This window comes from Silurus aristotelis (genome assembly GCF_946808225.1).
Source record: "Silurus aristotelis genome assembly, chromosome: 20".
NCBI lineage: Eukaryota > Metazoa > Chordata > Actinopteri > Siluriformes > Siluridae > Silurus > Silurus aristotelis.
The window spans coordinates 15,818,865-15,831,868 of NC_139593.1; the positions used below are offsets into that span (position 1 = coordinate 15,818,865).

General features: G+C 39.9%; 1 protein-coding gene across 2 annotated transcripts in view; it reads right to left on the bottom strand.

Annotated features, from left to right (window-relative positions):
• Window positions 1–4,314: 4,314 nt before the first annotated feature.
• Window positions 4,315–13,004, bottom strand: part of pros1 (protein S) — a 28,553-nt gene continuing 19,863 nt past the window's right edge. For both annotated transcript variants that reach the window (XM_083522343.1, XM_083522344.1), the window contains 3 exons: window positions 12,810–12,946; window positions 12,463–12,691; window positions 4,315–4,932 (listed from right to left, as the gene is read on the bottom strand). In XM_083522343.1, coding sequence (XP_083378469.1) covers window positions 4,766–4,932; window positions 12,463–12,691; window positions 12,810–12,946 — 533 coding nt within the window. In that variant the 3' untranslated portion in view covers window positions 4,315–4,765. The remainder of the gene's footprint in view (window positions 4,933–12,462; window positions 12,692–12,809; window positions 12,947–13,004) is intronic.

The window sequence follows — 13,004 nt, forward strand, 5'->3', positions numbered from 1 at the left end:
CACCTTACATTTAGCAGAATAATCCTCCCTTCCACACTGCAAAAACTGGTCAGCAATTGTTGAGGAACATAATCATGGACTCCATACATTGATGGCTAAAAAGATGCTTTGTAAACCCAAATGGGTCCTACACAAAATTAGTCAGTTTAGGTAAAACCTACTGTTGATCTACACCCTACAACCTTTTATCATGAAGACCTGCCAAGTAAACTGTACATTATTTTAATACTATGCATGCCTCATCCATAGGTTCAAGTCTGAAAAGAAAATGTGAAGAACTGGGGCTTTTCCATTTTAACATCTAGTCCATCACATCCCTACTAGCAACTGCCATTGCCTTTGACCTCTTTTTTTTTGTTGTTGCAGGAGGTGTGTCCAAAAAATACTGTTTATGCAATTAATATCTGCAGAGTTTATTATATGCATATTATATAATATGCCCAGACATTAGGGTTGCACAAGCCAGTGCACTCTTAGTGCCGGTCCCGAGCCCGGATAAATGCCAAGTCAAATATGTGGATCACAAACTAAAAAGACATGTATGAGGACAGTGAGAGGGCAGTGAAGTGTGCACTAGGAACGACAGACTGGTTTAAGTTGGAGGTGGGACTGCATCAAGGGTTGGCTCCGAGCCCTTTCCTGTTGTTGCAGTGGTAATGGACAGGTTGACGGACGAGGTCAGACAGCAGTCTCCGTGGACTATGATGTTTGGGGATGATATTGTTATTTGTGGTGAGAGTAGGAAGCAGGTTGAGAAGAGCCTGGAGGGGAGGAGGTACGTGCTGGAAAGTCAGTAGGAGTAAGACAGAGTACATGTGTGTGAATGAGAGGGAGGGCAGTGGAGTGGTGGTGTTGCAGGTAGAAGAGGTTCAGGTATCTCATGTCAACAGTACAAAGTAATGGAGAGTGTGTTAGAGAAGTGAAGAAAAGAGTGCAGGCAGGGTGGAGTGGGTGAAGAAGAGTGATAGCAGGAGTGATTTGTGATAGAAGGGTATCTGCGAGAGTGAAAGGGAAAGTTTATAGGACAGTGGTGAGACCTGCGATGTTGTATGGTTTAGAGACAGTGGCATTAAGTAAAAGACAGGAGGTGGAGCTGGAGGTAGCAGAGCTGAAGATGTTGAGGTTTTCGTTGGGAGTGACGACGATGGACAGGATTAGAAATTAGTTTACTTGAGGGACAGTACATGTGGGACGTTTTGGAGATGAGGTGAGGGAGGAGAGATTGAGATGGTTTGGACATGTGCAGAGGAGGTATTAAATACTGTGGTACTTATACCAGGTTAGTACAGTTTAGTGGAATTAATAAAATGCAGTGAGACTAAACTAAATCTAAGTTCAACTAAAACTAAGTAGCAGCTTGAGGAGTTTGACTCAATTTAATCTTCAGACCTGGTGTTGTTTGACTGCAAAGGCAATAGATAATAAGAATGATATGGATTGCAGCACCTGTTCATTAGAACTAAATTAAACACATAATATTTTGGTTACAAGTAATTATTATGAACAAAACCCTGGCATATACTGTCTCACACAACTTACACAACATGAACAGCCTAGAGATCCATAAGCAACTCCGAAACTATGAGGAAGGATTTGGACTGTAATTATTATCAACAATCTGATCACTGAACAGCACACCTCAATAATGATGGCACTATAATGAATGGACTTTCTGTGCTACCTAGATGAGGATTGCTTTCCTTTTGAGTCTGGTTTCTTCCTCATACCTTCTCAGGGAGTTTTCCTTTGCTACAGTTGCCACTGGTTCGCTCATTAGGGATAAACTAAGAAAGAAACTTGTAGGCACTAAACTTCATAACCTCTTGTTGTCTTTGTTAAGCTGCTTTGAGACAATTGTTCATTGTTAAAAGCGCTATACAAATAAAACTGAATTGAATTGAACTAGTTTTTCTGAAAATGATCCTGGTTGCCAACCCATCTGGATATAAAGCCATTTCACAGGCCATTTTTCTCACAAGCATTACACAGTAAGTCAGAGAAATCCCTTCTGCCCAGTTCTCATCTTTATTTGAGGCTGTGAATCATCAAGTCATTATCTCCACTGTTGCTGACTTTTGCATCAAGAGATGTGCTCTGGCCTGGTTTTCATGATATCTATAGGGTTGATCCAAATGTGTAGCCTAGAGAGCTCCAATTTCAGCACCTCACAGCATTACTGCAGGAGTTCACCCAGGGGACTGTTCTCTGTCCGTTCTTTTTCTCCTTATTCACTGAATCGCTGAGCTACAAAAAAAAAGCTTGTGTCAAGAAAGCTGTGAAATGCGCAACTTGACGACTTCATTCCTCCATCAACAGCTCAAAATATTTTTATTTTTCACCTTCATCATCTCCTCTAACTGAATTATAGTTAATAGATTATTTATTTTTGCTAGCTGCAAAACTTTCTCATGTTATTTATCTTACACAATTTTATGAACAATATCCAGCGTAAATAATTCTAACACATGAGCCCAAATGAAATCCTTCGTTTTGTTTCCTCAACCATCTGTCATGTGCCATGTGTCCCATTTTCCAGACATGTTGTTGCTGTCAGATCTTTTCCCTGCAGCTGTTTCCAGAATATCTGTTTTTCCCTCGTTTCCCCGCCCCTACTTTTGGATGTGGGTCAGATTACATGTGCATATGCTGAGAAACTCTGGGATGCTGTTTCTCAGGGAATGGCTGTAATTCACTAGGACTTAAAAGTGATTGGATATTATTATATAATACTATACACTATACGGACAGATGTTTGTGGACACCTGACCATAAGATTGGAATGTGTTTTTTGAACATACCATTGAATATTCAGTTCCCATTTACTGTTGTAATAACCTCCCCTCTTCTGGGATGATGTTCCACAGGATTTTATGGGAGATTGGAGCTCATTTAGCCACAAGTTCATCAAATTCAATTCAATTAATTTTTATATGCATTGCGCTTTTAACTAAGAACATTGTCTCAAAGCAGCTTTACACAGATAATGTGGTGATTAAAAGTGAATATGTTCTTTATAAGTAAGTTTGTCCCTGATGAGTGAGCCGGTGGCGACTGTGGCATGGAAAAACTCCCAGAGATAGCATGAGGAAGAAACCTTGAGAGGAACCAGACTCAAGAGGGAACCCATCCTCATCTGGGTTGCACCGAATGTCCATTTATAGCAGATATACGAATTCATTTATAAAATCATGTGTGATGTGAGGCGGCCTGGGGTACAATCAGCATTCTAATTCATCCCGAAGGTGTTCAGTAGGGTTGAGGTCAGAGCTCTATAGCAGGCCACTAAAGATCTTCCACTCCAACCCATGTACACCATATCTTCATGGCTTTGCATACAGGCACATTGCCATGATGAAAAAGGTTTGGACATACAAAAACACTCACCTTTGTGGAAACAGTTTGGGGAAGAAATCACATATGGCTGGAAAAGTCAGGTTTCCTTATTTTCGCCCAATTAATACCACAGTAGCATTGAATTCTCAAATCTGACTAGTGATAATGTTAATAATCCTTAAAAAAGAGGTGTTCTAGCTGCAAGGCAACATATTTGTAAGGAGTCTCCAGTATTAATGCTTTGTAAAAATCAAAGATAAAACTGTAGCTTTTTTTTTTTAAAACATGGAAAAGTTATAAGGAGTTTTGCCGCTTTGCTAGAACATGAAGAGAGGGGAAAAAAAACGTGTTCTGGAATAAACAATTGTTTATAGCTGCTCTAAAGTATGCAATAACAGGAACTAACTTGTTATGTGGACATCCTTAAATGTTACTTGAAATAGATAAGGAAACTATAGCAGTGTCCTGAGTTCATCATAAGTGGTAGTACTTACTGGGATACTGGGATTCCTCCATTACCATGTCTAGATATTTGACCTTGTAATGATCTTGACCGATTGATTAGTTGCCAAAACTAATGAGTAGTAACCAGTCTACTGCCTACAGTAATAATTCCACATCAATCCTCACATTTCTTATTGATTTATTATGCTAAAACCCTGCACACCCTGGAAAACAAAGTCTCCACCACCTAGTGGCAAGACATAATAAAATACGTTTGCTTTGGTACATTTCTGCAGTATATGATGAACTTTATTTCCAACATCAGCACATTCTAATCAACTTTGGGGTGGTAACAGTAACTCCGCTTCATGTCGGGCCACATCACGCCAAGCCTTTGTTGATTGTTTTCCTACAACAGCATGCCCTATTGTGTTTTACTCCTTACATATACCATGACAAAAGTAGCCATTCTGTGGTGCAGGATGGTGCACAGATGTTTTCTCATCATTCAATGAACAAATAAAGACGTCTATTAAGTATTTTTTAGGATAAGTTTTATTAAAATTACTAAATCATTTTTCTTACATTGAACAGCATCTCTAACTCCAAAAAACAACAAAAAACCATCTAAACATAAAATTACAAATGATTTCTAATATAGAAGACCCATGACAAGCACATCTTCACGTGTCACATCGAAACGCCTATAAATGCTAACGAGGGTGTAATTTTCAGTACTTCATTTTTATAACCAAGTGAAACTCTCCTTCAGAAGCTATGCGTTTACAAATCAAGGAAATATACAAATAGGAATGCCCTCTGTAGGTTCAGTACAACAGTTTTTGTAACAGGAGGTTCGTGTGGTTTAGTGGAGGTGTAGGAGAATCCGTAACGAACCCCACACTATTCCGTGTCTCACCTTCTCTCTCGGCATACTCTAGCGAGTATTTACAACAAAACATAGAGCATCCTAGGCTTGTGTTCTTGATTAGTGGTGGGAGGTGCTCTCTGGGCGGAAAACCGGGGGACACGAGTGAGAGTTGATGCTGTTGTGTTTGCTGACGGCGTCATCGAAGTCAAGCAACTGCTTATTCACGTGGATCTTCATGCAGCCATGGTAGTAGGCTGAGACTGGCATGGAGGACAGGGGAAGATCTAGAGAGAGAGAGAGAGAGAGAGAGAGAGAGAGAGAGAGAGAGAGAGAGAGAGAGAAAGGGAGAGAGAGAGAAAAGAGCCTGATAATTAAAATTTACACTTAACTCTTGATACATTATCAAAAGAAACGCTTATTACTGTGAATTATATAATACTAACTACCAGCTTAGCCAACTGGATCCTGCTACCGGGAGCGAAGACAAAAATATTTTATGTCCCTGTTGTCAAATTCTGCCTGTGTATACAATCTGCAGCTATTAAACTAAATATATGGATTATACACTATACCACCACTATACCATAAGTTAGTGGATTTAACCATCTTACCCTTGTTGAATATTTAATTCCAGATTTAGTCTCCATTTTTTTATTTTTTTATTTATTTTCATTTGTAAACCTCCGCTCATCTTAGATTCCTCACCCATCTGAATTTGGATATTGGCCTATAAGAGTTTTTCCATATCAACCTTAGTGCACCATGACTCCACGATTTGTACACAGAAGAACTGTCATGCTGGCAAAGATTTGGGCCTCATAGTTCCAGTGAAGGGAAATCACTGCTTGCACATCAGGCTGAGATGATCATGTTTGCATGTCTCATTGGTGATGCAAGATCCCAAATACCGTTTGCCTAAAAAAGGTTACTGAAAAACAAATCTGTCTGGTTCAAATGACTTCAGGTTCAATCCTTTTCTCAGTGCAGGGAAATGTCTGTGTGTGATTGTCATTGGCCTTTAATATAGACAGATAATTCCTTTATCATTACTACACCAGCGTTCCCAGGCAGAGCTCTGAAATTTGTGGGAAACATTCTTCTCTCAGTCTGCAGGAGTCCTGCACTTTTCCAGTATACAAGTGAAATTAAATTATATTACTCATTTCACCCTGAATTTGCACAAACTTTCCAGTGACTTCAAATGCAAGCCAGCCAAGGCGTCCTCGCCGTCCAAGTTTTGCTTGGAGAACTACGAAACTGACGTAGCACCAAGAAACAAGTACCAGAATGAACGCACTGGCGTACAAACTGGATGGAAAATTTGTGTGCGTTTCGCCAGTACCATCATTTTAAAGTCTTGTTTGCCTTGTCATAGTTTCAGCTGTACGACCTGCGGAATGGCCTCGGAGGAATCCCGTGCTGACTGACCAATAATGAACGGAAACTACATGCATTATTAAAGAATCAGATATAACATATGTTGGATTTCAAATAAAAATCTCCAGTAAATAACGATTGCTTATTACTGCTGGACAGAAATACTTATAGGCATTTATAATAATGAAGAAGAGGCTTGGGTGGTTGCTCTTTATAAAAAAAAAAAAAAAAAGGGCTTGTCTGTCTGCAGCTCTCTTTATTGCTGATCTGTGGAAAACACAAGCGGTCCTTTTTAACCAGCATTCGGAAAAAATGAATGAATTAGTAAATCATTCTCATTAATGATCTTATTATAAACATTCTTCACTTCAGTGTACAGTATATGCGAAAATATAGTAAGAAAGGACATACTGAAAAGGGCTGCCAGAGAATTAGGGTAAAATTCTTTTGTTCATATTTTGTGTATATATATATACAGTGGGTACGGAAAGTATTCAGACCCCCTTAAATTTTTCACTCTTTGTTATATTGCAGCCATTTGCTAAAATCATTTAAGTTCATTCTTCTTCCTCATGAATGTACACATAGCACCCCATACTGACAGAAAAACACAGAATTGTTGACATTGTTGCAGATTTATGAAAAAAGAAAAACTGAAATATCACATGGTCCTAAGTATTCAGACCCTTTGCTGTGACACTCATATATTTAACTCAGGTGCTTTCCATTTCTTCTGATCATCCTTGAGATGGTTCTACACCTTCATTTGAGTCCAGCTGTGTTTGATTATACTGATTGGACTTGATTAGGAAAGCCACACACCTGTCTATATAAGACCTTCCAGATCACAATGCATGTCAGAGCAAATGAGAATCATGAGGTCAAAGGAACTGCCTGAAGAGCTCAGAGACAGAATTGTGGCAAGGCAGAGATCTGGCCAAGGTTACAAAAAGATTTCTGCTGCACTTAAGGTTCCTAAGAGCACAGTGGCCTCCATAATCCTCAAATGGAAGACGTTTGGGACGACCAGAACCCTTCCTAGAGCTGGCCGTCCGGCCAAACTGAGCTATCGGGGGAGAAGAGCCTTGGTGAGAGAGGTAAAGAAGAACCCAAAGATCACTGTGGCTGAGTTCCAGAGATGCAGTCAGGAGATGGGAGAAAGTTGTAGAAAGCCAACCATCACTGCAGCCCTCCACCAGTCGGGGCTTTATGGCAGAGTGGCCCGACGGAAGCCTCTCCTCAGTGTAAGACACATAAAAGCCCGCATGGAGTTTGCTAAAAAAACACCTGAAGGACTCCAAGATGGTGAGAAATAAGATTCTCTGGTCTGATGAGACCAAAATAGAACTTTTTGGCCTTAATTCTAAGCGGTATGTGTGGAGAAAACCAGGCACTGCTCATCACCTGTCCAATACAGTCCCAACAGTGAAGCATGGTGGTGGCAGCATCATGCTGTGGGGGTGTTTTTCAGCTGCAGGGACAGGACGACTGGTTGCAATTGAGGGAAAGATGAATGCGGCCAAGTACAGGGATATCCTGGACAAAAACCTTCTCCAGAGTGCTCTGGACCTCAGACTGGGCCGAAGGTTTACCTTTCAACAAGACAATGACCCTAAACACACAGCTAAAATATCGAAGGAGTGGCTTCACAACAACTCCGTGACTGTTCTTGAATGGCCCAGCCAGAGCCCTGACTTAAACCCAATTGAGCATCTCTGGAGAGACCTAAAAATGGCTGTCCACCAACGTTTACCATCCAACCTGACAGAACTGGAGAGGACCTACAAGGAGGAATGGCAGAGGATCCCCAAATCCAGGTGTGAAAGACTTGTTGCATCTTTCCCAAAAAGACTCCTGGCTGTATTAGATCAAAAGGGGGCTTCTACTAAATACTGAGCAAAGGGTCTGAATACTTAGGACCATGTGATATTTCAGTTTTTCTTTTTTAATAAATCTGCAACAATGTCAACAATTCTGTGTTTTTCTGTCAGTATGGGGAGCTGTGTGTACATTCATGAGGAAGAAGAATGAACCTAAATGATTTTAGCAAATGGCTGCAATATAACAAAGAATGAAAAATTTAAGGGGGTCTGAATACTTTCCGTACCCACTGTATATATATATATATATATATATATATATATATATATATATATATATATATATATATATATATATATATATATATATATATATATATACATACACACACACAAGCTCCAGAATCAGGAAACTGGAGTGTTGGATCAGCCATGATGCAAAACACCGAAGCAAATACACACTGAAAAAAACATATACAAAAAACATATACACACTGTATGAACAAAAGTATTGGAAAAAATTATACTTTTATCTGGTTCTTCTCCAAACTGTTACCACAAAGCTGGAGACACACGATTGTATAGGACGTTGGATAATAACATTTTGCGTTCACTTCAACCCAAACCTGTTTCAACATGGCGACGCCCCATGCACAAAGCGAGCTCGATGCTGTTAACATGGGTTGGAGTGGAAGATCTCCTGACTATAGAACTCTGAACTCAACCCTATTGAAAGCTTTTGAGATGGAATGGAGCACTGACTGCACCCCAGGCCTCCTCACCTCCATTAGTACCTGATTTTACTAACACCCTTGTGGCTGATTTACACAAATGTCCACAAGCACACACCAAAATCTAGTGGAACATCTTTCCAGAAGAGTGGAGGGAATTATGAGAGCAAACTGGGACTAAATGAGAAATGCACACTTATGACCAAGTGTACACAAAAATTTGGCAAAATATACACACACTATAAAGTGTACTATATACAGTGAGGAAAATAAGTATTTGAACACCCTCCTGCAGTGTGTGTAAACCTGGTGAAAAACTACAGGAAACGTTTGACCTCTGTAATTGCAAACAAAGGCTACTGTACCAAATATTAACATTGACTTTCCCAGGTGTTCAAATACTTATTTGCAGCTGTATCATACAAATAAATAGTTAAAAAAATGATACATTGTGATTTCTGGATTTTTTTTTTTTTAGATTATGTCTCTCACAGTGGACATGCACCTACGATGACAATTTCAGACCCCTCCATGATTTCTAAGTGGGAGAACTTGCAAAATAGCAGGGTGTTCAAATACTTATTTTCCTCACTGTATACTTTTTGAGCATTGCATTCCACATTTGGTCCCTATTTGCTGTTGCAATAAAACCTCCACTCTTCTGAGATGATGTTCCATTTGTGCTCATTCAGCCAGAATGGTGTTAGTAGAGTCAGCTCCTGATGTTGCTTGAGGTGTAAAGGCCTGGGGTGCAGTCAGCGTTCCAATTCATCCCAAAGATGCTCAATAGGCTTTATAGTTTAATCGCAGTCCACTCGAGATCTTCTAATCCAACCAATGCAAAGCATATATTCAGCTGGCTTTGTGAAAGGAGTATTCTCATGATGGAACAGGTTCGGGGCTTGTAGTTCAAGTGAATGAAAAGACAATAAAAACTAAACATCCCGTTTTGTGACAATTGTGTGCCTCCAGCTTTGTGAAAACAGTTCGGGGAAGTAGCATATATGGCTGGAAAAGTCAGGTGTCCCAATATTTTGACCTATTAATACTACAGCACCAGTGAATTCTCAAATCTGACTGGCGATAATGTTAACAAACCTAAGAAAAGAGATGTGTTCTAGCTGCAAGGCAATTAATACATCATGCAGTCAGGTCTATACATTAATGTGTTCCTATAAAAGCTTTTACACTGGGCCATGTATGATGGACGTAATTGTTAATATAGCAAAGTTTTTTGTTTGATGCTTATATAACATCACAAAAGTAAGCACCCCCCCTCGCATTTCAGCAACCATTTTGTTAGGGACAAAATGGGGACAATACTATAGAAGGGACAATACTATAGAATTGAAACTTGGGTATATTTTAGGAGTCGTCAATGTGAAGTTTGTGCACCAGTACAGATTTACAGTCCTCTAAAAATAACTAACAGCCATTATTGTCTAAATAACAACAAAAGTGAGTACACCGTGGAGTTGGTGTGTTGGTTTAGTGGATTTTGTTTGGCTTAGTGGTATATGTTTGTTCTTGTTTTCGACTTTGGCCTGTACTTTGACCCTGAACTTGGTTACCTTTTCTGTATATAGATACCACTTTACATATTCACTTAGTTCACTGCCAGTAGGGGTTGTGGCTGCCATTTCCTTTGGGGTGGAAATTGTTCTGCGTTTGTAGTAGGGAGTTACAGAAGCTTTATTGTATTTTTGTTTCTTTTCTTACAGTTTATAGAAGCTTTTAAACTCAGACATTTTTTGCTTATTATTTTGGCCTTGTCCCACCCTGAAGACAAGCCATTGTACAGTTGTGTGTATATATGTAAATAATTCCACTTGTCCTATTAATATACAAACACCTGGTGTAGCAAACCTGTGTGTGTATATGGTTTGTATTATATCCATTCTCTTTAATCCTGAATTAGTTACTCTGTGCGGCCTAACCCTAGACTGGGTCGTAACAGTATGTTGTATTAGAGCAGTTAAAATGTGGTGCTTTGAGTACAATTCTCTTATACTGACCACTGGATCTTCAACACGGAACCTCATGGTAAAGAGTCTCTGAGGATTTAAGAATTAGAATTGCTGCTCTCCACAAAGATGCCCAGGCTATCAGAAGATCAGTATCACCCTGAAACTGAGTTACAGTACAGTGGTCAGGGTCATACAGAGGTTTTCCAAGACGGGTTCCTCTCGGAACCGACCTCACAAGGGTCCATTAAAAAAGTGGAGTCCTTGTGCTGTGCGTCAGGTGCAGAAGCTGCTTCAAAACACAGACGATGAACATGATGCCAGTGTCAAGGAGTTGTAAAAGTCAAAGATAAAGCTAAAGTTTTTAATTTTTTTTTGGCAAGGGAAAGTTTTCAAAACAGAAACTGAAGAGAAAGCAAAAAAATGTGTTACGGAATGAACAATTGTTTAGAGTTCTTCTCAAGTATGTGATAACGGGAACCAACTTCTTACGTGGACATTCCACATCCTTAAATGTCACTATAAATAGATAAGATCAGTTGTGTGTCTTAAACATTGTGCTAACAGTTTGGGGAAGAACCGCAAAATATTAAATAGACGGTTTTTAAGTTTAAGGTGGTCAGGTTATGTTTACTTGTGTCTTCTTTGCCTTTAGAAGACGCAACGAATCAGAGACTGAGCTGAGCTGCGACGAATGCTGGGTTTTTGTGCTTAGTGCTGGGTTTTTGTGCTTAGTGCTGAGTCGGTGTGTGTGTGTGTGTGTGAGAAAACACAAAAGCACTCACTGCTAAAAGCCAAAATAAAATAAGCATGAAGCTTGGTTAAAAAAAAAATAAATAAATAAAAAATAAATGCCCTCTTACTTCAAAGAGACACAACGGGTTCTAGAATAATTCCCATTCGCGAAAGTTTAATTTTCATTCAAAATTTTGCAAAACAAAACTACAGAGCCTCCTAATTCATTTCAGAATTCCTAAAATATATTTCAGAGGTTGCGAAAACAGTGGCATAGAAACCTTCTAAGAAAATTGTTCTCCAGAAGGAGGTAGGGCAAACCCTTGGACATATTTGAAATACAATTTTAAAGTAATTTAATTGCAGTCCATGTTATGGCTACAGCAAATTCTAACAATACAGTCTACACAATCTATAGCAATGCCAGTGATATTCTATATAGCTTTTATTTAAAAAATGTGGATCATTATAAAGATCAGCAAGGCAATGAGCATTAACTGTGCTGGAGGAAAATCTGAAGAAAGCAATCCAGCCATTCATTTTTGAGGTCGATCAATTCAATCCAGAATATAATAAATTTTCTACTGCATACAAGAATATACTGTATTGCTTATACATCAGTCAGGCATAACATTATAACCCCTGCCTAATATTGTGTTGGTCCCCCTTTTGCTGCCAAAACAGTCGTGACCTGTTGATCATTTTACAGCATTAACTTTTTCAGCAAGAACAGCTACAGTAACGCGTCTGTTGGATCGGACCACAAGGACCAGCCTTTGCTCCCCACATGCATCGATGAGCCTCGGTCGCTTGTGACCCTGTCGTCGGTTCACCACTCTTCCTTCCTTGGAGCACTTTTGATAAATACTGACCACTGCAGACCAGGAACATCCCACAAGAGCTGCAGTTTTGGAGATGCTCTGACCCAGTTGTCTAGACGTCACAATTTGACCCTTGTCAAATTTTTACGCTCGCCCATTCTTTCCTGCTTCTAACACGTCAACTTTTAGGACAAAATGGTCACTTGCTGCCTAATGATGAAGAGATAATCAGTGTTCTTCACTTCACCTGTCAGTGGTCAGAAAGTTATGCTTGACTGGTGCAACTCATATTACATCATATATATTATATAACCAAGTTACTCAGGATCAAAGCAAGTATAATGAGAATACGATTGTAGACGATACCTGGCAGTCCTCCAATATAAGTAAGGACGGGCTGCTGCATGGTGCCATTGAGTTTGGCTAGAGCCTGTTTGAGGATTTCTTTGTCGGTGTAGGACACCACTGATGAGTTGGCGGAGATCTGGAGCTCATGAGCCGACACGTGTAGCTTCACTTCTAAGTGTTCTGGGTAGCACAGCATCAACGACTCGAGCCTTGCAACAGGAATGTTGCCCAAAAACACCTGCAGGTACTGTGTGAGAGAAGTGAAATGTAAAGGAGGGTGCGTGTGTTGAGGTGTTTAACTCTGTAACTAGGAAAAGAACCGCATCATTTAGGATAATGGAACGGTCCCTAAGAAGATGTTTTACCGCCTCGGTCGGTCCCTGAGATAACACCGAGACCGTAAGGGGGACGGTGTCATTGTTTACGAGGGCAAAGAGAACGCCGGTGGAACTGGATGGGCGGATGCTCATCACCACATCGACTCTCCACTGACCGTCAACATCTAGAAGGCAAACACACAACACAAACTGAGTGGATGTAATAGAACAGTAGATATTTTC